Below are 27,543 nucleotides of genomic sequence, written 5' to 3' on the forward strand. Positions count from 1 at the left end.
AACCGGTTCTCCAGGTCTTCTGCCTGCAATTCCAGGTTATGTGAGACCCTAGCCAGTTGGTCCAGCAGATCACTGTGTTGTTGCACCTCTTCCGACAGCTTGGCTATGCCTTGTTCTGACAAATCCACTCTCTCTTCCATTACCTTCACCTCCCCTTTCACTTCTGTGAGGGAGTTCCTCAATTCCGCAATGTAAACTGTGCCTGAAAAATGTTCATCATTCTCCATTCCATGTCACTGAGGCATTCCTTAAGGTCTTCCTTGCTGAGCGCCATCTCTTCACGTTCTTGGGCTACCCATTTCACCTCCTCAGCCTCTCTTTCCGCAGCCCCTTCTGTACTCTCACCCCGCTGCCTCCAACAATGCTCTAATTGCCCTTCTTGGACCATTGGGGGTTGCCTCTTTCTGGCTGGGATGCCCTTGCCTTTAGCTCCTGGCACTGGATGTCGCCCCCCACCAGTATGTGTTGCTCGATAGACTGTATCCGGGGCCAGCAACTGTTTTGCTGGTGGGCCTCTCCCCCACTTCTCTGTTCCTTGTGGTTATATATTGTCACTGTTGCATATGCTCCAGGTTCACTGTGCAGGCCTTCTACCGGTGCTTCCTCTCTGTGATACCTTTCACCCCCACTCTGGGTACCTGCTCCTGGGGTCTCCACCAAGCTACCACACTTGGGGTTCAGCTGCGCTTTCATACCCCCATGTGGATCTCCCAATGTCTGCACCTTCCTTTACCCTCCCTCGCCAGGAAAAGAATAACTCTAAAATGTTGCAAGCTTTATTGCTTGCTCTGGATACTTTTTAGTGCATTGTATCAGTGCCACTTGTTGGCGCCCCTGCCCCTCTGCTCAACTGACTCCTCCTCTGCCACTCTCCACCCTGACCCTGTTGTCCACACTACCGGGCCCATGGCGCTTCTGCCTCCTCCTCCTCCACGTATCACCTGGGCGGTGTCTTTTTAAAAGGTCTGGATAAATACGCTGCCCAAGGCGTAGGGCAAATGTCCTATGTTACTTATTAGGTAAATGCCCTAAGTACTTATGCAGTAAATGCCCTACAAAATGAAAACATTGCATACAGTGGCACCAACCGCACATAAGCGCTAATTTTGGCAGTGCCCTGCATGCAATTTACCCTTTATATGGCGTTAATCCCCCGTTGCAAAGGCTGTAATGGGGAGAAACAGCCTGGCAGCCAAAGTTATCGCGGCCAAGAAAAGCAAGGGCAGATAACGACAGCTCTGGGCCATTACCCCTGTTGCAGCACTTGGAATGGGGGATGAAGGCTATTAGCGCTGCGGGTAGCCAAAGCAGTATCACGGAGTGCTAAAAAAATTGAGTATTTTCCTTCATTCAACGGGACGCCGCGCATGTCCTGTTGAACGAAGGAAAATACTTTGCCAAGATGGCTGTTATGGAAAGGGAAGGCAGGGCTCTGTACCGAGCCCCTCTTGACTTTCCATGGAGGCCTGCGGGAGCCGTGAGGAAGGAGTGGCTGCGGGACTCGCAGCCGCAGAAATAAGGTAAGTGGATGGTGGGAAGAGGGAGGAACAAAAAAGGGACAGAGGGTGGGGGGAAGATTGCGGCGGGGGAGCCGGCCGTCAGGCGGCATGGAACGCAGGCTTTCACCTTTGATTCAAGCCTGCATTCCTAGCCACCTGATTGGCTGGCTACCCCTGCCAGGGTGCTAATACAAAATGTGACACACTGAGAATACATTATTTTCCCAGGATCAGATTTGGCTATGCTGGCTAGAGCTAAAGGGAGTTGTAGTCCAAAAGATCTGGACAGCCAAATGTTGCCAGAATAGCTACTTTAGTGTTCCGGAGTGGACATGGTTAACGGAGCCAGGAAGCTCCACCAATGAAACATGGGGCATTACGCGCATTGGAGAGCCTGCGCACATTTCAGTTCGCCGCAATAGAGGAATAAAGAAGGTTTTTTTATTTTTATTTCTTTATTGGCATTTCGCTTAACAACACAATCAGCCAGGCAACCAACCCTACCCCACCCGCCCCCGGTACACACGTGTAGGTAATACAAGAAAAGCAGAAGCAGTCTGGGTAACAGGCCCAATGTCCTACTGAGAACTCTCCCAGTCCAGTCTCCAAGCTGACATTGCCACATAGTCCAAAGTGCCCATTCCTCGGATAAAGTTCTAGGGAGTGGGTGGCGACCCCACCCCAAAACCCGGCTGAACGGGAGACCCCTGCTCAGCAGGAGACCCAGGACTCTCCCTTCGCGGCTGGCTGAGGAGGTATAACGTATATGCATCCCACATCCGACTGTCGCCCCGACAATTCCCTCTCAACACATCCCATCGAGTTTCCATATCGTTGCAATATAATACGTCCTTTGACCATTGGGCAATTGTCAGACTTCGCTTTCTTCACCACCCCATAGCCACATGATGTTTTGCCAGAATTAAGAGGAGACCTATCAGTTTCCTAGTCCCTTTGGGTATCTGCTCCATGTACCCTAATAGGGCCATCACAGGATCCGGCGCAAGCCGTTGCCCTGCAATATCACCAAGCACCCCAAACACCTGTTGCCAGAAATGCACCAACTCCTCACACTCCCAAGCCACATGGAGAAAACCTGCCATCTCCTGTCCGAATCTGAGACAGGCCCCCGACCTCTGAGGAAAGTAATCCTTTAGCTGGGCCGGAGAATAGTAACACTGATGCAAAAACTTAAAATGGATCCATTTAAAGTTCGAGTTAACCGCCCCCTTCTTGGTCATCTCACAACAGTACTCCCATATAGTTGCAGGTATTTCCCTTCCCAACGATCTCTCCCACAATTCTTTTGATGACCTCCCAACATCTGGCCTGGCCTTCAGGGCTAATCCGTACAATTCGGAAAGTACCCGCCGTCCAATGCGTCCCCCCAAAACCTTATCGAGCATCCCAGCCACTGCGGGCGGCCCTGGGAAAGAAGGGAACAGCCGCTGTATTGTCACCCTCAGCCTATGATACATAAATACATCTAATGCCGACAGGGCTCCTCTCTCCCTCAGCTGATCGATGGAGATAAATTTCCCATCCGGAAACAGGTCCCCTAGCCTAATGACACCTAACCGTTTCATAGTAGCTACAAAATGCACCTCACTAGTCAAGGGAACGCCAGGAATAAATATCGGCGGAATTTCAGGTGAGTAAAGTACACTACCAATGGGCACACGCCCCAGAAAAGACCAGGCCCAACATGTAAGCTCCACCAGGTTTCGAGGAGACCGAGAGCGGCTCAGAGTCATTAGGATGACCGACCGCAGCAACGCCGGTGATGCAATTGACCTCTCTATCTCCACATGTCTGTGCTCCGCTGCCATCCCATACAAGTACCTGAGGTAACTAGCTTGTGCCACTATGTAGTATAACTCAAAATTGGGCAGTGCCAAACCCCCCTCCCGAACCGGTGCCGTGAGCTTCCCCCAGGAAACCCGAGCATTTTTACCCGCCCATATGAAGTGCGCTATCGATGAGCGAAGATCCCGAAAGTATTTTTGAGGGACCTTTATAGGCATATTTAGAAACACATATAGAAATTTAGGAAGGATAGACATCTTAACCACCAAGATCCTGCCGCATAAGTTAAGAGGGAGTGAGGCCCAACTTAGCATCGCCCTTTTAGCCGATTCTAGTGCCTCCACATAATTCGCAGTATACACCACCTCCTCTTCACTCGCTACGGTGACCCCCAGATACCGAGTGCTCCGTAGATCCCACTGGAATTCCAAATATCCTGAAATTGAGATGCCCCTCCCATCAATGGGAAGATAACAGACTTACTGGCATTTATTCTAAGCCCCAAAAGTTCACCAAAACGCTGAAGGTTCAGCATAATTGGGTCTAGGTTAATTTTAGGATGGCGAATGAACAGGACCATATCATCTGCATACAACGAAATTACCACTTTATGGGTATGCAGCTGAACTCCCCGGTGTGGATGAAACTCCCTAACCCTTTCAGCCCAAGGCTCTATCGCCAAGGCGAATAGCAGGGGGGACAGCGGGCAACCCTGACGTGTCCCCCGCTCGAGCGGCAATACCCCAGTGGTCTGCCCATTCACCCTCACTCTAGCAACTGGGTTGGCATATAGAAGCGACACCAAGGAAACAAAAAACTTGCCCATCCTGTGCAATACTGTAAATAAAAAACACCATTCCACGGAATCAAATGCCTTAGTGGCATCCAATAGGACCGCCACCACCGGATCATCTGCTGGCAGCGCCGCCATCAGACCAAACATCCTCCGCAACCAGAACGAGGTCGAACGACCTGGAATAAACCCTGCCTGATCGGCCCTCACCAGGACCGGCATCAGCGGCGCCAGCCGCATCGCTATGATCTTCCCCAAGATCTTAATATCGAGATTGATGAGCGAAATCAGGCGGTATGATGAGCAGTCGCCCTCCGGCTTACCCGGCTTCAGCAATACAACCACTACAGCTTCTCTAAGGGAATCAAGTAGTCGGCCTATGGACACCGCCTCTTGATACACCCGTAATAGATATGGTGCCAATCTTTCAGCATAACACTTATAAAATTCAGCTGTAAAGCCATCTGGGCTCTGGGATTTCCCACCCGGCAATGATTTAATAGCCTCCAACACCTCATCCAGCATCACCGGCCTATTCAACCAGTTCCTCTGCTCCTCCGAGCACCAATACAGCCCCACATCATCAAGAAAAGCCTCTATATGCGCCTGCGCCACCGTCAATTGGGACGAGTATAACTGGCCATAAAATTCCTGGAATTCATGAACTATCCCCTTGTCCTCGTAATGAGCAACTCCCCTCTCATCCGTAATCACCGTCACCCTGTTCTCCTGGCCACCCAGCCGAGTAGTTCTCGCAAGTGACCGCCCCGGGGCTTGCCCTTCTCCATATTTCCGAGGAGCTACCCTATCCCACATATACTTAACCTCCCGCTGAGCAAGGGTGTGAAATTCCTGCAATTTCCGTTTAATACTTCCCTGCTGAGCCATAGTCGGGACGGGGGCCCCATCCTGCAAAACCCGTATTTCTTCCTCCGTGTCAGCCAGATCTTTCCGTAACTTCCTCAAAATCCCCAGCTCCTTGGCTATACACTCACACCTGATCACACACTTAAATCCTTCCCACAGGGTGCCAGCAGACGACACAGACCCATCATTGACCTCAAAATATACATCTATAGCCTTCGCCAGTTCCTCCCTAAAGACCCAATCTGTAAGTACCTCACTTTTAAACCTCCAGGGAGGCCTCACCTTATCCCGGCATTCTAAACGGATAGATAACAGAACAGGAGCATGGTCCGAAAAAGTGCGGGCCAGAATACCTACCCCTACAAACCGACCTCTAATTGCACGGGACACCAGGAAATAGTCTAGTCGGGCCACCGAGCCATGCGGAGCAGAGTAGTGCGTAAATTGACTCACCCCAGGATTTCTCACCCTCCAAATATATTTAATATCCCACACTGGGAGCATACCCCAAATTCTAGTGGAAGCCTTACTACCTAAACGCACCGCACTGCCCACCCTATCTGAAGAGACATCCAAGACCGAGTTAAAATCACCTGCCCAAATAATTTCCCCTTCGGGGAGTACCCCCAGTTGCCTTTCTCCCCAATCAAGTGACTCTACCGTATCATGGTTGAGACCATAGTAGCATATTAGTGTATATAACTTCCCCTGGATAACCCCCTGCACCACCAAAGCCCTGCCTTCTTGATCTTTCACAACCTTGATCAGGCATAAACGCACCGATCTATGCACCAAAATACACACTCCTCTGGAGTAAGAAGAATAGAAAGAGAAATACCTATGGCACCCCCAGCTCTTGCCAAACTTAGATTCAGTAGACGCAGTCAAGTGGGTCTCCTGAAGAAAAGCCACCCCCACCCTATGACGTTCTAGATATTGCCAAACTTTCCGACATTTAGGCAAGCTATTAAGGCCCCTGACGTTCCAGGTCATATAATTCACTGTCGCCATTTGAAGCCATTTGAGCACATACCTTCCCGTCCCCACTCAACCCCAAAAGCTTCCAAGCCCTCCGTGTGTACCGCCAAATCCCACACCTCCTCCCTCCCACCCCCATCCTACCGACAACCCCCCAACCTGTCAGTGATTTCCCCCCCTACCCGGCCCCACCCCCCTACAAACTCCAACATGAGCACCCCCCCTCCCATACTGGAGACCCCAACATTCCAGCACCCCAACCCCCATCAGCTTATATGCAAACAGCTTTCGCTCAAGGGGCAACTACGAGCCCAACCCTCCAATGCACCACTCCAGGATAGTTGTCTCTACGCGTAAGATTATCACCAACTACCGAGGACAGCTGCGACAACAGAAGCTCCTCCCATGCTTGAGTGGGATCAGTCATCGTTCTTCCGTGGTCTGGGAGACCCCGGCAGCATATCGAGAAAGGAGGAGGCCTCCTCCGGGGTTTGGAAAAAAATTGACTTTCCATCATGTACCACTCGCAACTTGGCCGGGAATAGCATTGCATATTTCAGACCTCTTTCTCTCAGTCTCTTCTTGACTTCCAGAAAAGTTCTCCTGGCAGCTTGCACCCTATCTGAAAAGTCTGGGAAGAATTTGATTACATCCCCTTTATAAGACAAGGTGCCTTTCTCTCTAGCTTTCCTGAGCGCCGTATCTCTATCCCGATAATTCAATAACCGGGCAATCAGCGGACGAGGCCCCCCCGGATTCGGTTTCCGACCACTAGGGATCCTATGTGCTCTCTCAACAACACAGATCGGGGAGAAGCCCTCAGGTCCCAGTGTTTCTCACAGTATTTCCTCCACCAGAGACTCCATGTTTCTCTGGCTCTCCGACTCCGACAAGCCAACGATTCGAATGTTATTTCGGCGGGATCTCGATTCAAGGTCCTCCTGCTTCTCCCTAAATTCTTTCAGGGCTTTCCTGACCGCAGACATTTCTCCCGAGACCGATGTCGCCACTCCCTCCACTCCTGCCAGGCGCCCCTCCGCCTCCTCTAATCTTTCCCCGTGTCTGTCCAAACGGACCTGCACGTGGTCCACCTTGCAGGTCAGAGTATCCAGCTTACCATCCAAAGATTGTATTACTGATTGTAGCTGCATGAGCATAACCTTAATGTCATGAAAGGCAGTAGCGGAGTCCGGCTCTGGACCCGCAGCGTTCGACGCCGCTGAGCCACCTACTGTTCCGCAGTCTTTAACTTGTGTGGACATCACGAAGTTTAACTTTGACTGTTGCTTACCCCCCTTTCCTGACTTAGACATGGCCGGTATGATAAGGGGGTCACCAAGATAATGTGCTAGATATGGTGACCAGGGCCCACCGTGCCCCCGTGTTCCGCGCCCCCCCTCTTCACCGAAAGGAGGCCAGGTCTGAACTCTGTGTCAGGCACCAGGATACGGTGCGCCTGGCTCAGGCACTAGGGATACGCTCCACCAGCCCACAAAGGCTATTGTGCACCCAAATCGAGTAACTCCGAATGTGTAGGGTCCAGCAGGAAGCAAGCGCTGCTCAGGGGATCAGCCACCAGGAACCCCCAAAACTCAGGAGCAGATGATCCTCAACTGCGTGGGACAAATCACCGCACCATGGCCGCACCCCCTTCCACCCGCGCTGCCACCAGTAAACTCGGCGCCATATTCACCCCAGCGACTAATGCTCCCATCTTCGGGAGCAGAGACAACAAGTGGGCCGTAACGAATCCTGGCCCGAGTGCTCGATGTCCACCGGCGGTTCATAGAGCTGACCTCCCGCTGGCCGCCGCTTCCCACGCCGGCGGCAGCAACAACGCTAGTCCCAGGGGGGGTGTCTCGAGGCCAGCGGATCAGCACCTCCTCCGCCAGCCTCGGGGCCTCTCCAACGGCCTCAGGTGTATTCCCCCCCCCATGCCTCCGAGTAATTTGTATGATCTGCCGCCAAGGGGAAGCACTGCCTGCCTTCAGTTTCACCGCCGGCAGCCGTCACCCCGATCCCACTCCAGGGAGCACCAGGACGCCCAGCGCCATTTCCGACTAGGCGCACGCCGCTCCAGGTGGCCCGGGCCGCCGCACACATCCACAATTCGCCTCCTCCTCACCTCTCACCGGAGGCAGGCGCTTCAGCAGGCTTCGCACTCAGGCGGCAGACGTCCGGAAAGGGGCATCCCGCCGTGCCCGTCACACACGAAAAGTCCTCCACAGGCAGCCAGCGCGGAATGCCGCCGTGCCGTGCCTCCAGCGGGCCTTCACCTCCCCCTTCTCCTCTCCGAAGTGGGACCCCACCGAGGATCCACAATGCGGATTCACCGCCCCGCCAGTTCCGATTACACCCAGGATAGCTTCTGCGGAGGCTTGGTACATTCCCGCTCCAAATGCCGCGGCTTGATTTCAAATATCTTCACGGAGACCGCCGGATAACATGCCGGATATAAAGCGTGCTGGAGAGCTCCACGGGGTTCCCATCAGGCTCATTAGCACCCCCCTCAGAAATAAAGAAGGTTGTCCCTCACTACGGCTTCTGTATTTCTTGCCACTGCGTCACATGTATGTATAAATACTGTTCTCACTCGTATCTAGTGTTTCCCTCATGTGAACCCCTTCAGAAGTAGCCAATGGAGACGAGGATGGGATCTGCCTCACAATAAGGACTACCCTTTCTCCAAGCAGTCCCCATTCAAGCTGAGGGAGCAACAGGATCCCAGTAGCAGATCACTGACCTGAGGGTGACGAAGTCCACCTACCACCGAGATGTCAGAAGGTGAGCTAGCAGAGGAAGATGTGCGCAGTGCAGCAGCATTTCGACGGCCATGGCCATTTGACATGGGCAATCAGCAAGCCCTAGTACCACGCTGGAAAAGGTGGGTAAGAAGGTTTGAGAGTTACCTACATGCACACGATGAAAGCTAGTGAACCTGGTGGGAGATGAGGTGGAAGATCTCATTCCCACATTCACACCAGATGATGTCAAAACATACACAGGCCTCAAGGAAGCGCTAAGCGCATACTTCGACGCCCAACGCAACATCGACCATGAGAGGCACATCTTCAATAGATGCATTTGCGACCCGCCTTCACAAATTGGTGGCACATTCTGAATTTCACTAATTCACGAACTAAGAGGCCATTAGGTTAAGAATTATAGGGGGATGTCTCTCCTCAGCATTCAGGACGAAACTGCTCCGGGAGCCGCTCCCACTCGCCACTGTATTGCAAATGGCCAGGACGGAGTTCAGAGCAGATAACCAAGCCTCTCAAATTGAAACTGCCAAGACCCCTGGAAGAAAATAAGTGTGCCAAGTCGCAGCAGCAAACCAAGGACGTCAAATGAGTGGACAGCTGCCCAAAGGACCTACATCATCCAGGAGATGTTACCGATGCGGCCTCCCCTTTCCCTACATGGAAGGCGTCAGATGTCCTGCACTTCGATGATCTCTCAGGCTTTCCATTTGACTCCACACTATTACTGCAGTGAGACAACATTTTCTTTACTCCCTTTAACCATTAAGCAGAACCAGCATTTCTGCAAGAATAGGCTGAACAAAAGTGGAATCTACGTGGCAGACGCACATTAGTCTTTTGAACAAACGGTTGTACAGGGGAATTTCTAAGTCATTACTTACCTCATCACTAATTGTCAAACTTAGAATGTATTACAAAAAACACTGATACAAATTTTCTTTTTACTTTGTAGACTGTCTTGGAGTTTGAAGAATCGTCTTTTAATTGATTGAATTGAACACTTAATTGCTCCTGATTTAGGGATATATATTTTCCCGAAACATGTTGAGCTTGATGTATTGCTGTATACACCTTTGATTAAAAATAATATTTGTTAAAACACTGTCTACTAAAAAAATAATGAAATGCTCAATTGATCTAATATCAGAATGATATCTAGTGACAGAAATTACATCAAACTTCATCAACTTCTGACCGGTAGTTACCAGTAACAAGAGTGTGCAGGGGACGGGAGTGGTGGTCAACTGTGTACACTTTTTTCTTTTGCAAGGAGTATAACCCTGCAGACTTCATATCATGACACCCCTTGCTAGACCCATCCTCCAACCAATCCATTGCGGAGGAGTATGTCAACTTTCTCACCCATCAAGACCCTCCAAGGGCAATCACGGGTGAGATTATCCTGGAACTCACCAGGCACGAAAACGTGCTAACGAGAGTGCAAGAACTCATCAAATCCGGAAGATGGAGAGACGCTGATCTTGCAAGCACCCAAGGGGGAAGGCTGCTAGACAACTGAGCTGCGAGTGTTCAAAAACATACGAGAGGGATTGGCAGTATCAGCAGAAGGACTTGTCATGCTGGGACAGCGAATCGTAATCCCACTGACCTGCGACACATTGCGGATCTAGTTCATGAAGGTCATCGAGGGGTGGTGTCCACAAAGAGACAAGGAACACCATGTGGTTCCCAAGAATAGACTAGATGGTAGAACGCACAGTGAACGCATGCCACCTGTGCCAGAGCACCTCCAGACCCAACAATTTGGAACACTTACAAAAGTCTGAAATGCCAGAGCACCCATGAACCCACCTCGCAATTGACTTCTTTGGCCCTTCCGGCGACAACAAATACTGTCTCGTCATTATGGATGAACATTCTCGTTTCCCACTAGTACACATGTTCTTGTCCACCGCAGCCAGTGCTGTGATACTATTGCTGGACAGCATATTCTCAGCATGGGGAATCCCAGAGGTCCTAAAGTTGGACAACGGTCCACCCTTCAGTAGTTTGGAGTTCGCAAGGTTCATGCAGTACATGGGCATTCACCACAGAAAAGTTACTCCACTTTGGCCACAGGCCAATGGCATGGTGGAGAAATTCATGAGCAGTCTCAAGAGGGTTCTCCAACAAAATGAGTTGCGGCCAATGTCTCTCAACCAGGCGGTGTGCAACACGTTTAGGGACTGTACAAACTCACTGTATGGCATGACTGGAAAATGTCCCTTGGAATTACTGTTCGGCAGGCAGACAAGGACCAGACTCCCTCACCTAGTGAGTAGTTCAAAGGAGGACACAGAACGTATTAGAGATTTACGACGCCTGCAGGAAGCATGGCATGAAGGATTACGCCGACAACAGGAGGCGAGCCAAGTTTTCCGCCCTGCAAGTGGGATATGGAACGTGTATGCAGAAGACAAGACAAGAAAGCAGAGTCAATGTTCGATCCTGAACATTTGACGATCTCACATGTGAACGGGACAATGGTAACCGGTCGCTCTCCCAGAAGCGTAGTCACGTGAAGTCTCACTTCAAGCTGTACAGAGAAGAAATGCAGTAAGAGAAGAAAACGATGTTGCTGTGACGACTGGTGAGCCCCTGAAAGAAGAGACAGAGGGAGAGCAAGGGGGGCGAGTGGCCAGGCTGACTGGATGCATCAGGAGACCAACATGCCTAATCAAGGAGATGTAAAAGGGACAGAACCGTGAGTGACTTTGTTCTTTGGTCCAAAGGGGGAGATATAGTGTCCCACAGTGGACACAGTTAAAGGTGCCAGGAAGCTCCACTAACCAATGAAACATGGGGCAGTCCGCGCATGCACAATGGGGAGCCCGTGCAGAGCTCAGTTCGTCGAGAGAGAAATAAAGAAGGTTGTCCCTCACTATGGCGCCTGTATTTCTTGCCACTGCCTGGCATTTATGAATGTATATATGCTGTTTCCACTATTAGTGTTCCCCTCGTGTGAACGCCTTCAGGAGCAGACAACTACATCCTATCATCTATCTGGACAGACTTGCGATATTATGCCTGGCTCTGAGATGTTATCAGGCACTCACGTGATGTGATGCGTCTTTCAGCGAGTCATGTGACGCTCGACCGGACCAGTTCCTTTGCTAGTCTGGTTGTGAGCCATGGAGACGCTGTCAGGTTCTCGGCTGTGGCAGCTGCTTTGCCTCCCGCTCTGCATTCTGTTGCTCCTGCCACCGCTCATCGATGCAGTATGGCCCATGCCGCAGTCAATGGTCTCCTCCCCTCAGTATTGGCCGCTGTCCCCCGCCAGCTTTCGTTTTGTGCACGGGGAATCGTCTGCGGTGGGACCCGGCTGCGAGTTGTTGAACCAGGCGTTCATTCGCTACTATCGCCTGCTCTTCCAAGGAACCCGAGAAGGTAAATGCGGGGGGAGCTTCACCCAGGAGCAGCATGGGAGGATTCTATGACAAGACTGGAGGCGAGCATTATGCTTCAACTTCTTTTATTCACTACTCTTCACAGCAGTTTCAACAAACTCAAAACTATACCAAACTCTGAAAAACCGTCTGAACAGACTTTTTCTTCTTTGAACTACAATCCCCATAGTCTCTGTAGTCCATCCTATTCCAGCTCAGCTATGACCATATCCTGTCCCTGAGCTCCTCCTCTTCTTTTACTGCTCTTCAAGCAGATAAGTGCCTTCCTATTTACCTCTTAGCCTAATGTGGGTTGGTTTACATTTGCATAGGTTTTTGGGGTACAGGGGGGGTTTTCAGATGCCCCCACGCGAGTTTCCATTGAGCGTTTATGTTAGGACAGTAATTTATAAGAGTTTTACTATGCTGTGAGTCGGAACGGCGTTTCGTGTCGGTAACGCCACATTCACGCGACTCCGCGGAGATTTTAATTGGCTGCTTCGCGGCAGCAGCGGGAGCTCCGGCTGCCACCAGCCCCGTGCCGCATTACTGGCACTCGAGGGGTGTCCCGCCGGGCCCTGGAGCTCCCCGAGCCTCCCTTCACACAGCGGGGAGCGGACACGCCATAGCGGCCCCCCCCCCCCCCTCCCTTGTGGAGGAGGAGCCGAGCGGCGATCACGGAGAGCCCTCGCAGAGGGCCAGGAGGAGTTCCCCCCCCCCCCACCCTTGGGGGGGTGGAGCTGGATTAGCACTGAGTCGCCGGCCCCTCCCTTGGGGAGTAGGAGCCGAGCGTCAGAGCGACGAGCCCTCGCTTAGGGCCTGGAGGAATCCCCCCACCTTCGGGGGGGCGGAGCTTAAGAAGCGCTGAGCCGCGTCGCTTTTACTACGCGACGCGGCGGCAGCAGCCCGAATTAACACGATCGGAACGAGCTCCGGGAGAGTGCTGTTTTTCCCCTCGTGCCGGTCTTCCCACGTGCGCGTGAAGCGCCCAGCAAGCGGGGCCTGCAGAACCTCAATAGAGGCAGCAGGAGCAAGACCTTCCCGGAAAGGAAAGAAAAAAAAAAAAAAAAAAAAAAAAAAAATATAATATAAGGTCCCAGCGAGTTACCCACAGTGACTCACAAGACTAACAAGCCAGCACAGGCAGAGTGTACTAAGAAGAGTCAGGTGCAGCCACACAAAGAAAAAAAAAAAAAAAAAAAAAAAAAAAGGGAAAAGATTTGGTTTTCGAAGGAGCATCCTATCAGGAAGTGGGCAGCAGAAGACACCTGCACGCAGGTTCAGAGGCACACAGCACCCCTTATCATGTCTGATTATGAGTGGAGTGAGGAGGAGCAGTCCTTAGACTTGGCTGCAAGCTTCAAGGAGGTGCTAGGGAATTCCCTGATAGATGCGGTGGCTCAAGGGGTGAGACCCTTACAAGAAAGGCTAGAGACACTAGAAGCTATGCTTCATCAGCCTAAGGAAAGCACCAAGACGACTCGCAGCTTGCCCATGGAACCCTCTGGAGCAGGGTCTAAGGGGAGTATTCAGGCCCGCAAGAGGAAAGCCTCTGCAGACCCCCAGGGCCCAGCGGATGGGGCAGAAGATAAGGCCCCGGAGGTCGCCGACGCTTTCGCGAAGCTGAAGAGAGCATATTTGCAGCGTCAGGCCGTGCCGGACCTCAAGACCCCCTCTCCCGGGGAAGATAATATGGGAGATGACCCAGGCTCGGAAGAAGAGCCAGAGGAGGAGGACTTATCCCCTCAAGAGCCGGAGGTACCAGTCGAGGAGGAGTGGGCGACGCCCAGCGGGGGAAAGAAAACCCGCAAAGAGAAGCACCTCGATGAGGAGCAAGATGATATGTTCGATCCGGACGCCATCAGAAATCCGAGATCTTCCGACTGGCAGCCTTCTCCAAGAGTGGCTCAGTACATGACGGCAAGGCTCAGGAAAGCACTGGACAAGGAAGTCCGACAGCGACTCCGGGCAGAATGTCCCAGACCGGACTTACCGGGGAAGGTGGCGGAGGCCCCCGAATTGGATCCAAAGATGCTCACCTTTGTTTCTAAAACCAGTAAGGACCCCCGTAAAGGGATTGATAGATCATGGAAGAGTTGCCAGGAGAAGGTCCTGGACTTAGCCGGTCCGCTCGCTAAGATCATGGACCTGGCCGAAAGAGCGAAGGACACAGGCGAGGAGGTGGACCCAGAGGCCCTAGCAGGATGGGCACAAAGGGCAGTTTGTCTCCTAGGTAACGCGAATTGCGCAATAGCCTCCGAAAGGAGAAGAGGATTGCTTCTGAAGATAGACTCGAAGCTCAGTGACCTGGCATCCTACGAGGCCGGGGAGACAGCGCAAGGCCTCTTGTTTGGGGAGACTTTCGGGAAGGAGATGGGCCGATTTGTAGGCACATACACATCACTGGAGAAAGCACAAGCTTCGATCCGCAAGATCTTCCCACAGAGAGTTTTTGCCGGGACCGGTCGTTACAGGGGTCGCTCGACCGGTCGTCAACAAGGAGGCAGGAGACCCCCGAATCACAGAGCCCAGTACTGGGAGAACAGGCAGCAGGACACGTTCTTCCCGGCCAGAGGTCGTAATAACAGAGGACGACGAAGTAGAGGCTTCGGTCGGGGCCAAGGGTTCACACCAGGTAAGAGCGGTAACATACCCTCCAGTGGGAGGGAGAACAAAGAGGTTCTGGGAAAGTTGGCGCGCGCTTTCCAGCGATGCCTGGATTTTGCAAACCGTCAGAGGTCTGCAGCTAGAGTTCATCCAAGACCCAGTGCAGACAAGAGTCCCCCAGCGCCAGCAACTAGCAAGAGGGGAGCAAGCAGCCCTCAATACCGAGTTAGAGCTCTTAGTGAAGAAGAGAGCCATAGAAAGATGCCCCGGGGTGCCAAGTTTTCTCAGCAACATGTTTCTCGTTCACAGGAAGGAGAAAGTGCGCCCAGTGATCAATTTGAAGGAGCTAAACGGATGGATAGTGTACCATCATTTCAAGATGGAGGGAATCCATCAGCTCAGAGACTCCCTGAGGGAGGGGGACTGGCTAACCAGGTTAGACCTGAAAGATGCCTACCTTACAGTCCCAGTACAGGAGCGATTCAGAGGATTTCTAGCTTTTCGCTGGAAGGGACAGTTCTGGCAATTCAGGACTATGCCATTCGGACTTGCGTCAGCGCCTTGGGCGTTCACGAAATTGATGAAACCGGTAGCCGCAGCCATCCGAGAAAAAGGAATTCGGCTGATCATATACTTAGACGATCTTTTACTTCTAGCGGAAGATCAGAAGGTATTGGAATATCAGACACAGTGGGTTCTAGACCTCCTGCAGTCGCTGGGGTTCCTAGTGAACACAGAGAAGTCGGATACGAAGCCGGCACAGAGGTTGGACTTTCTCGGATTCATCCTGGACACGAGGAAAGCCACCCTGGAACTTCCAGCGAGGAAGATCCGAGATATCAAGAGAGAGATCCGAACATGTCTGGGGAAGAGAGTCATATCCCTGAGGACCCTAGCGAGGATTGTGGGCTTACTGGCAGCCTCGATACAAGCTATTTTTCCAGGTCCCTTACACTATCGAGCTTTACAAAGATTGAAAATCAGACACCTGCAACAGGGACTGAGATATCATCAATCGATACCTCTAGATCAGGAATCAATCACGGAACTGGAATGGTGGTTGCAGAATATGGATGCCTGGAATGGGCGTGCCATATTCGGGGACCGGCCAGACCTCGTGATAGAATCAGACGCCAGTCGTATAGGATGGGGAGCGCGTTGCGGAGAGTTGCAGACCGGAGGGAGATGGAGCGCAGAGGAACTGAACCTGCACATAAACTGCTTAGAGCTCCTAGCAGGCTCCTTCGCTATAAAGACTTTCACGAGAGACAGAGTGAAGTCTTGCGTCCTACTGAAGATGGACAACATATCGGCAGTGCGTTACATAAACCACTTAGGAGGGACAAAGTCCAGGCTGCTAGCCGAGTTAGCGAAAGATTTCTGGCACTATTGCCTGAGGACGGGGACATCAGTGACAGCGGAGTACTTACCCGGCTCGCTGAATGTGATAGCAGATTGGAACTCCCGGTACCTCACAGATTCCAGCGACTGGAAGCTAGACCCAGCAGTATTTCAGATGATAGATCAGAGATGGGGTCCGTTACACACGGACCTGTTTGCGTCTCGTCTCAACGCCCAGATATCAAACTATTTCAGCTGGAGGCTAGACCCAGACGCGAAGGGTACGGACGCATTCCTGCAAGACTGGACAAGCGGCACGCATTACGCTTTTCCTCCGTTCATGATGCTGAGCAGAGTGCTGGCGAAGTGTCGGAGGGAGAGTGCAGAGCTAGTGCTGATAGCGCCGTTGTGGAAAGCCCAAGTGTGGTTCCCGACGCTGATAGAACGATTGATAGACCTGCCGAGGATCCTCCCGGAAGGGGAACGATTGCTCACGGACCCAGCTGGGCAGTGTCATCCTCTGAGAATGAAGAAGACACTCCCGCTCATCGCGTGCAGGATATCAGGAGACGATGGGAACTGCCAGGCATTTCGATGCAGGCAGCAGAGCTTATTGCCGAATCCTGGGCTCCATCGACTCGGAGGAGCTACGACGCGGCTTGGGCCAAATGGACGAGTTGGTGCAGAGGGAGAGGTTTTCATCCCATTTCTGCTCCTATAGTGGCCATACTGAATTTTTTGGCGAACCTGCTGCAAGACGGGAAAGCATTCCGCACTATTGGAGTGTACAGGTCAGCGATTTCAGCTGGTCACATGCCGATTGAAGGGGCACCAGCGGGTGAACACCCAGCAGTCTGTAGGCTCATTCGAGGTGCTAAATTTAAAGCGCCACCGGTTCCCAGATATACGGTGTTATGGGACGTCACGAGAGTTTTGGAGCTATTAGAGAGATGGCCAGTGAATAGATTTTTATCTCTCAAGCAGTTATCAGGCAAATTAGCTATGCTGTTATGTCTCTTATCCTGCAAAAGAGTGTCGGATGTCAGGGCCTTAGAAATCAATAGGAGGAGGTTCGGTCCAGAAGGAGTGACCTTCGTAGTAGTGCAGAGGACGAAATCAAGTACATCCGCAGTGCACTATCCCTATTTTCCCAATAATGTCAAATGGTGCGTAGCTAGCTGCATCAAGGAATACGAGGCCAGGACGGCAGATGATAGAGCGAGTAGTACAAATCAGCTACTAATAGCGCGTAGGAAGCCCTTTCAGGCAGTAAAGACAGCCACTATAGCGAGATGGGTCAGAGAAGTAATGCTGGCAGCAGGGATCGATTTACAACAATTCGGTGCACATTCAGTGAGAGGGGCTATGGCGACCAAAGCATATAGGTCGGGGGTTCCCTTGCAAGATATTATGGCAGCAGCAGACTGGGCGAATGATCGCACATTTAGAGAATTTTATTTTAAACCAACAGAGAATATGGCGAGTGCAGTATTGGGACAGCTTTGAACAAGCATAATGCTCGCCTCCAGTCTTGTCATAGAATAAAGATTACCCCTGCTAACTGCGCAGGGAGTATTAATTCTATTAAAGACTAGGAGGCGAGCATTAAATTCCCACCCGAGAAATGTATTGTGCATATTATTCAATGTTTGTATGTGATAATAATATGTGAATGACAGCAATACATGGACACCTCCCTGATTTTCTGCTTTTTCTATTATCTCTAGGAGAGGAGCAGAAGAATAATTGAAAGGATAGACGAGTAGAAGTCGTTGCCTGAGTTCAAGGAGTGCGACATTCGTTTGGAAAAGTTCAAGTCATTGCCAGTTGCAGGACTAAGTGTGGAATTTTCTCTGGAGTTTTCTCTGGGATTTTCAGAGCGAGTAAAAGAGAGGAGGAGCTCAGGGACAGGATATGGTCATAGCTGAGCTGGAATAGGATGGACTACAGAGACTATGGGGATTGTAGTTCAAAGAAGAAAAAGTCTGTTCAGACGGTTTTTCAGAGTTTGGTATAGTTTTGAGTTTGTTGAAACTGCTGTGAAGAGTAGTGAATAAAAGAAGTTGAAGCATAATGCTCGCCTCCTAGTCTTTAATAGAATTAATACTCCCTGCGCAGTTAGCAGGGGTAATCTTTATTCCTATCGCCTTGTGGTACGGGTGATTTCAAGCAGTGCACCAACATCTTGCCTCGCGTGCACCAAATAAGCGTCTCATGTTCTCGGGAGAAATTAGAACCTGGAGTAAGGGATGCAGCCTGGCTTCTTCGCATTTGCATCCCTTGCGCATTCCATTTGCACCCCTTGCGCACACTTTGGGTCTTTTTGTAACGCGCAGGTTCTGAGTGTATGGTTTACTAAATTCATACGTTGGGCAATCTTTATGGGTGTGTAGTCTGATGCAGACATGGTTCAACCTGTTTGCATGTTGAAACTCGCACACGGGGCGGGCGTGCTTTGTGTAAAGTGAGACTGTGTGTTCTTTTTTGCATAGTTCATATTAGAATTAGATTAGCGGTATTTCTCGGGTCTTGTTCTTCCAGTGGTGTTGGTTGTCATGAATGTGACCCTCTGTTTTTCTTCTCTACAGATAATTCCCAATTTCAGGTGGATCCTGGTAACGCCCTGATTGTCTCGGTCACTACGCCAGGTTGTGATGGTTTTCCAGACTTGGACTCCAAGGAGAACTGTACGTATTGGCCAGTGGAACAATGAAGCTTTGAATCTTGCACTCCTGTCTGATAGTGTTAACCCACAGCACTTCGGATATACGGGTAGTGTCAAACACATTGAGGGTCATTTTCTAAAAAGTGTCAATCGCATGGAGGGGACCGCGAACGTTAGCTCTTACTTGCACTCTGGTCCAAGTGCACTCAAAAAAAGTAGTGGAACGATATTCCTCTGGTTCGCCCCTTTTTTCTGCTCCATTTACAATCCCCCATAGTCATTCCGCACCTCCCCATAATTCAAACCACCTACCTGGGTCTTTCATTCCTTCCCTCCACCCCAAAAAGCTTCTCACGAAACTAAAGACAAAGCTGTGAAAGAATATACATTTAAACGAAACAACCACCATTAGTGTGCCATTGCCTTCTCAGCATGTAGCTTTATGTAGCCACCCACCATTCACACCACTTAAGGGGCATGTACATGGCAATAGGCACCCGAAAGTGGCTTGCAAGTGGCTGTTAGGGTGAGTGGGGGAGCTGATACATATTGTAAACTAGGTATGCATATAACTTATAGTGTAATATTGCACTAACCTACACAACAGGTAAGACCTGCTGAGTTCATTGTTTTCTTGCTTTTTGCTTCATTGAGTTATTATACCTTTACATCCCCAGCTCATACCAGAAATAAGGAACATTCGACCACGTCGAAACTTCGAACTCATTCTTGTCTGACTATACAAGACTTGAGATATTGTTTGTTACGTGGCGTCATGGCCACACTATTGAGAAGTGGTAAAGTATGCGCGCCGATGGCCGAAGCAATGCATATCACAGGTGCTGATTTGCCCGCAGAAGATAAGGCTACGCCACTAGATAATGATTTGTCAGATCAACAAGAAAGTCAACAATGTTCTGTGTCTGCAACAAAAATACCAAAAGCAGACATTTTTCATGAGGCCGAATTCGCCCACATGCACACTCATATTCGAGCACAAATTAACAGCCCACGGCGTAATGATGGGGAGGCATCGTCCCCCCTCTTCTTAAACCTCTCATGACCCAGGTGTGTATATACAAAGCAGTTTTCTCAGTGTCCGAGAAAACACAAATGTTATTGACCTAGTGAGCACTAAAGATCCCACAATTGGCGTCTCCATGATGGCACCTGCTGTAAAGCAAGAGCTGGGTAGACGTACCCGACTTTCCCTAGGTCCGTCTATCCCGGTTAATGCCTCTAGAGATGGCATCGATGATGTGCATCTATTTTACACTCAACCACTGGCTCGCAGATTTTCCTCTTTTGGGATGCCTGGGCTGAGTATTAACATCCCACTACCCTCTGCCCCCTATTCAACTGGCTCTACTCGGAACCATCATTTAATCAGATTCACGAGGGGACTTTAAAGCAATCATCTGATGTTTCTCTGAATTCAGTGATCGAACAACAGCGGCTCTCTGCCAAACAGGAAGCCTCACCTATTGTGTCCTTAACCAGCTCACCATTTATGACTGAAAATGAAAACTTTGAAAAATCTCTTCCTGTGCTTTCTAGAATACTAAATCTCTTGCACAAGGGACACAAGCTTACCAATTTCGAAATTAGAGAACTTAAACACACCTCCTCTGATATATTAATGAAAGTAAGCAGGCTTGAAGGCTTCCAGCTGGGTAAGGCTACTGTTCTCGATACATGCGACCCAAGGGATCCCTCATCCTTTAAAAGACATGTGAGATCCTAAAGCTCCCAAACAAATGATATGGTGGAGAGTCAAGCCCACATATCTTCGAATATGGGGGCAAAACAGGATTGGATGCTAAAGTGCTCTTATACTGATGCATTAAATGCAACATCTAGAAGCGAACTAAATAGCAAAGATACCGACCTTGCTAAAAGATTGGAGCACATTGTGTGTATGACGAGAAAAATTGTGAATTTAGAACAAGGTTTTCTTACACTTGTTACCACTGTTTCTCTTCATTCTGACTCGGTAGGTACGAGGCTTGCCCATAGAGAGGAAACTATATTCACTGATTCCCCTGACAGCCCTACGGCTTTAACTGATATATTGGAAAATGATAATGGTAACATGGAGACGATAGGAATTGTAAATGCTGATTCCTCGTCGCAACAAATCCAAAGGGGTTTCACCAATCCCGGCGTCATAAACGCTTCGATCAAAAAGCTAGAAAGAGGATTCATAATAAAAACCAAAAGGCAAATGGTTCCATCAAAAAAACATAACATCAAGTGAAGTTGCTATTTCTGACCTAGACCAGCTTGATGAAGAAAGTCTGAAGGATCTTCAACTTCATGATGTTAATCCCGAATCCTCTGACAAAAATAGCAACAAAAAAAAAAACTGTCACAAATAAAATCTCACAGGGAGACTTAAATATCCCTCATAGGGTGATTACGGGCTTAAATGAACCTCCTGAATCACCGAGTGATAAACACCTAAACGACCCTAAAGAAACACAACAATCTCGGCTATCCACTTTTATCATGTGGTTGAAAAATCCACTTCTAGGTCCGAGCAGATAGCACAAGTAGACAAAAAGGGAGTAGAGCCTGTTATTCTGAGCACATATTAAACTGGCGGAGTGCCACAAGAATAGCCTTCCAAAAAGCCAGTTCACGAATGTGGAAGTTGCTAGGTTGGTTTCCAACCCATCTTATCAACCGCCACATGTATTCCGAAAGTGGCGCATTCCTTCCGACTTAATAGGTCTTAAGTACTGAAAAGTTTGTTAACCCTTTTAACATACTTTTCGGTACTTGCAACTTGATGAGAATATGGGCCCCAGTATTAAAGTACACCTCATCTCTAAGAACTAATAACTCTGCTTTGGCATCAGAGGTTGACGGACACATAAACCCTGCAGTCATTGCAACGCCAACCAACAGAAATCCATGGGCGGAACAGGAAAAGGAAGTGGAGATCAGTGGTCTGGTTGTGCCCACCCCCCATTGGTACTGCATGAGAGGCCGCATCTGTAGATTACAGGCCCCAACTTCCCAAATATGTAAATGATAGTGATCAGCGAAATGTCAAATGGCGTAAAATAACATTCCCTGAACTACCCAGTATTCTTTTGTACAATCTCTGCGATGAAGGTGGGCCCTCATTGCTACACTGCTCTTGTGTCTTGACCTTATTGAATGAAATCCCAGGGTTGAGGCTAATTTCCTCAGCCGATATAAAACATATAAATTTAATACATCCCACCAGATTCGATCATGAGGATTGTCCTACAATCTAGTAAGGCATATGATGCCATTCTACAGGAAGCTGAACAATTTAACCAGATGGGATATGATATCCTTATCTTTAGCAATGATTCAGGACACAATAGGGGGGTGATGACTGCTATAACAGACCACGCATTTCTGAATATGAAAGTAAGAATCAGAATAACAATCTTTTCCTGCAGCTGGTGGATGATGCGCAAGAGTGGAGATGGCTTACTCGCTCTAAGGGATTCTATCTCTGAAATAAAATCACTTCAGCAAAAGCTTTAGTCCCCCTCATCCTTTCACTAAATGGAATATGTTCTCATGGAATTCCAGAGGTCACTATAATTTCCTGGTTTCTAAAGACGTATGTGCTAAGTTCAAACTATATGAGTCGATTTGCATCCAGGAATCTTGGATGACTGCTGCTTTACACTTGGACGGATTTGAATACAAACATCAATTAGCCAGGAGTGGGCTCAGTGATAGACCATCAGGTGGATTAGTTATTGCTATGAAAATTGTTGTGGAAGAAAACATTCTTGAAGTGTTGGACATAGTTACTGGAGCTTTGGCTGTGATTCTGGAAAAGTATAATGTTAACTCTCCTTTGCAAATTCTAGCTATAAATATATACTGGAATCCTATTGGTGTCCTAGCAGAGTTTATAGCTGGATTAAATACCTGAATGAATAATATGCTGCTCAAAAACACAGGATTGCACTTGGTAGTTGCGGGCGATTTGAACACAGAGATCAAATATGGTCTAGGTCTCAAGAAAAATATTGGTTCACTGAGCACACTAAATAGCGTAAGAAATCAGTTTATCGAGGGTACCGCTCGGGGCTCCTCCAGGAAATTGGTACAAGTTCAGATCTTGCGCAACTTATTCAAAGCCAAATTGTCTATCAGATAGGATGTTATTCAGGTCAGCCCAGTCTACTACTTGTTCCAAAACTACTCCTGCAAAAAATGTTGAATCTGCATCCACGATTTTTTGTCTAAAACACTCTTTGACGCCTGTGTGAAGTTCTCTGTGGTGGACTCCTATCTAAGTGACGACAGATTTTTGGAGGTTGCTCTGATATGGGCATCCAACACCATGGAATATGGTAAAATGAGCAAGGGATTAACGGTACATCTTTCAAGAAAACGTATCAAATGGCATGAGGGAAAGGTAAAAAGGCTAAGTATTACTTTTCTTCATGAACATCAGACCAATACGTGGCCTAAAAGGCAGCAGATGTTTTCCGTAGATTTTTTTCCCAGATTATTTGAAATTCAAGATTTGAGCAATCTATCAAAAATACCGGAACTACCCCACGTCATCAACCACGTCCTCATGTTTTTTACCCTTTAGTGAGGCAAAAATGAAATGGGTTAAATCGATGTATTAGAAGGATACTTACTAGTCCAATGGAAAATAATGTGAAAATTAAAAAAGTTTGGTTAATCAAACAGGCAATGAAAAACTGGCTGAAGAGTCATAAGGCGACCATGCTTCGGGCAGATAATGAAGTCATGATTGAGGCACTTGGAGATACTACTGGTCGTCAATTTTGGAGCTTGTTAAACCTTTTGGAATCAAATTCTGTATTAGAAGATACTTTAACTCCCTGTATGCAGGAAAATGTGCAATTACCGATGAATTGAAGGCCACCAGAAATCAACCTTGGGAATTTAAGCTCATGATCTCCCTCATTGAAAATCAGGTCTTGGCGAAGGCACTTTTTTGCTATTTTCTGATATAAAGGTAAACCTTATCATCCCTGCCTCTTGGAATTTTTCTTATGATTCCCATGTACAAGAAAGGTGACAGACTGCTACCTTCAAACTATCGACCCATTGCAATCGTGGATGCAGATTCAACATTTTTTGCAGGAGTAGTTTTGGAACAAGTAGTAGACTGGGCCGACCTGAATAACATCCTATCTGATAGACAATTTGGCTTTTGTAACGGTATGGGAACGGAAATAAGGGGTCTCCTAGGAAAAGCATCCAAGAAATCGGCCACCCCGATCTTTATGGCCGCCATCGAGTTCTCTCTTGCGTTTGATAAGGTGAACAGAGTATTATAGTGGTCCAAACCTCTACATCTTGGGATGCCCGGGGAATCCTAGCCTTCCGATCTGTCTGCACGAGCGCTTAGTAATACAGGTATGACTAAATGTTGATGGCAATCTATCCCACACGATAAAAACATCCAATGGACTTAGGTGAGGGTTGCATATTCGCACCGACACTTTTTAATCTATATGTGTCGGATGCGGGCAAGATCTTAGAAACAGCCTCTCTAATCTCTCCTAAAATCGAGGGAAAAAAATTAGCTGGTGTGCCTACGCTGACTGTTTTTTGCTGGTTGATGGAACACCAGCAGGCCTTCAGCGTAAACTCGGGAGGCTGCGTAAAATCAGTCATGATGTGTCTACGAATCGCACAAAAACCCTGATCTTCAGATGGACGCTAAACAATCCTATTCTTGTAAGAGCAAGATCAATGCGCTACTCGGATTTACCTGTATTTGAAACCAGTAATAGCTACTTATATTGGCACTGTGTCATAGAAAGAAATGTTAACATGATTTCTCAGATGAAAAAAGTCACCCAAAAATACTGTAAATATTCCCTGATACCACTACTTAAGTTAAAAGTTGTCCCGAAATTATTATATGGTTATTATATGGTTTGGAGATATTACCCTCTTATTCGCCCCTGTCTTTGCAGAAGCTTGAATCAAAGATATGGCGAAAGGTGATTAGAAAAAAAAAAAATATATATTTTTTAAATTCTTCCTAAATTTGTTCCGTTAAATGCTTTGCGTTATGAATTAGGACTTCTTTCATTGGATTGTATGGTTCAATGGAAAAGAATGGCCCGATACAGAAACTTGTTAATGGCAAACCAAAATTGCCTCTATTTCGGAATGGGAGACAAAATGAAAGCGGGCTCTTTGGAGTCACGATGGTTACTGACTTTACAACTTGACTGTCTAAGAGCACTGGACAATATTGGTCTATCTCATATAACTTTGATGTCTTATCCCACCAGAGTAAAGCGATTTCTGCAGTATAGACTGGGCGAAAATAACAGAGTGTAGGAGCCTCCAGGATCTATTACCGTCTAATCCCATATGGGAAACCTATGGGCAATCCTGAATCCTACATCCTTAAATTCCCTGATCATAATTGGCCTATTGCTTCTCTAAGATTTCGCTTTAATGTTTTACTGACTGGGGAAATCTTAGAGATTCGAGCAGGGGAGAAAGGTAAACGCATTCCATGTCGCTTCTGCCATAGTCCTCCTGCAATTGAAACCTTGAGACATCTCTTACTGGAATGTGACGCTACTAAATCTCAAGGCATGAATGCTTTTGGCAAGTTTGTCTCTAACCTAGAATGTGTCAATATTGATGATGTTTGGTGGAATATGTTGCATGGAGAATCAGTGTCGTTAAAACTGGCGACCGTGAATTTTCTAACTGAAATATGTGGATTAGTGACATATCGGGCAAAATGACATAATCTGTAACTAACTGACTTAATCCATCCTGTGACCAGATGCACGCCAATGCAAGTTATTGCAGATTTTCTGTGTAAATTGCATATTAAAAAGCATGTCTAATAGTATGGAAACTGTAAATGTGTTAAGAACCCTACCTTGTAGTAAATTGATGAATGGGATAAGTATGTCTAAATTAGAGGGTCTCAATACTGAGGTTGTTTGATATAACATGATACAAGAGAAACTAGTGTCGTCAAAATTTGCTATGGTTAATCTGCAGTCTAAGTACCTGGGTCAGAGGACGGACTAGACAAATCGCTTTTCATTTTTAATGAATGAACAGAAATTATCTTGTAACTACTTATAGGCTACGTTTCCTATTTTCAGTATCAGTTGTGTTAATTATGCTCTATCAAGGCGATCTAAATTGATACGAAAACGGATAACTGTTCTAAAAGGTTAGATTTATTGTAATTTTTGAATAGTTTGAAAGAAAAGCTGTATGGAGACAAAATCGAAAATTATACAAAGTAGTATGCCTCATTGTGATTGCTGATCTGTTAAAATGACAGCTTATTTGACATTGTTTTTTTTTTCTCGTGAAATTGTATTGTTTCTTTCATGAAAATTGTTGTATGACAGGATTTTATGGATTTTAAATACTCTGTTTTGTAAAGGTTTTTTTTTAAAACCAAAAATAATAATACGAAAAAAATAGCCACTGGTAGGCCCACCACTCCCATTACCGGCAAACACTGCTGTGCCTAAACAAGCCCTTTGCGCCGACTCTTAGCCAGCACTTGGAATTAGCACAACTGTCCTGGAACGGTACTCCAGGTCACGTAATGTAAGGGAACGCCGTAGCCTTAAGTTCCCTCCCACTTTGACCTTTTATTGCACTTTGGTCCCCGCAATTCCATACGGTCTCATTCGCGACACCCCCCAACCATCCATCAACCTTTTTTGGTAACATTAGTGGCAGGTGGCATTTTAACACATACAATACACATAAGAAAATAAATAAAACTGCAGGACCATTACAGATGCAGGAAATTCATTTATTACAGTTTTGTCCAGGCTCTGTGGGGCAACATTTTCAAATGTGCATATGCATTTCTCCAACAGAAGTAACTTCAGACAGAAAAGTACATTGCAAGGGGCATCATTAGTCTTTGATACTTGGGGGCACTGTGGAAGTGACTTTACAATAAGTTGCCATAAGTAAGCCAAGAGACACGGAGGAATCACTGTACATGTTGCCACCTACAAGTGTTAGATATGCGGGATCAGGCGCGCAACGCCATTGAGCTGGCTGGGCTTCAGCCCCCACAAAATCTTAACGGAGGGGTGTGGCTTTTTGTTACTTAGAGAGGGGAGAGAAGCCCTTCCTAAAACCAGGGACTTTAAAATGTTACTGTATTTGTGCAGAACGCAGTGCAAAACTTTAAAGCTGCTAGTTTCAGGAAAGGCTTACATCACTGCACTGCCTCACAAAAATGAAATGCACACATTAGTCCCCTCTCCACAGATACAGGCAAGCATATAACAACGTTATGGAGGTGACGACGGGGTGAAATCTTTGAGGAGGCGCCCAGATAACAGGGCAGCGTCCTCCTTCCTCCCCCCCTGGGTAAGGAGGAGGAGTTGGGCAAAAAAACCAGTGAAGCCAGGTGTTGAGCCAGGGAAAAGGCAAAGGGGCGGGAAGCCCGTCAAATGGACCGGGAAGCCTGCAGAACAAAGGAGGGGGGCATGCTCTGGGAAATTGGCGTGTAGCACCGGCAGCACCATCTTGTCAGCCAGCAGACACCAGAGGAACAAGGCCGTGAGCAGTTTTTGCAGTTTTGTCAGGAGCCGGGAGCCATTTTGCTTTTCTGCGGTGCATGTTCCAGGAGGCCGCTGCGAGAACCGGCATCGCCCCCTCAGGAGCCACTGCATCTAATCGAAGGAACAGCGTCAAGGGATAGCAGAAGACGGCTGGTGGTTCACAAAGCAACACAGACCTGCGTACGGTGAAAGATCCCGGGAGGCTGCTTCAAGAGCTCCGGAAGCAGTGCATGTGCCAACTCGGGCCACTGCCAGCAGCTGCCAACTGGTGCAGG

The 27,543-nt window shown here is 48.3% G+C and overlaps 1 protein-coding gene and 1 long non-coding RNA gene across 2 annotated transcripts in view; one reads left to right on the plus strand and one right to left on the minus strand.

Annotated features, from left to right (window-relative positions):
• Positions 1-11,902, minus strand: part of LOC138504264 (uncharacterized) — a 35,470-nt gene extending 23,568 nt beyond the window's left edge. The window contains exon 1 of the long non-coding RNA XR_011279813.1: positions 11,765-11,902. This is a non-coding gene — a long non-coding RNA (uncharacterized lncRNA). The remainder of the gene's footprint in view (positions 1-11,764) is intronic.
• The window catches only part of HEXA (hexosaminidase subunit alpha), a 294,421-nt gene continuing 278,717 nt past the window's right edge, over positions 11,840-27,543 (plus strand). The window contains exons 1-2 of the mRNA XM_069624622.1: positions 11,840-12,095; positions 18,631-18,729. Of these exons, the coding sequence (XP_069480723.1) occupies positions 11,840-12,095; positions 18,631-18,729 (355 nt within the window). The remainder of the gene's footprint in view (positions 12,096-18,630; positions 18,730-27,543) is intronic.

The sequence above is a fragment of the Ambystoma mexicanum genome, chromosome 11 (assembly GCF_040938575.1).
Source record: "Ambystoma mexicanum isolate Mex_15411 chromosome 11, UKY_AmexF1_1, whole genome shotgun sequence".
Classification (NCBI taxonomy): Eukaryota; Metazoa; Chordata; class Amphibia; order Caudata; family Ambystomatidae; genus Ambystoma; species Ambystoma mexicanum.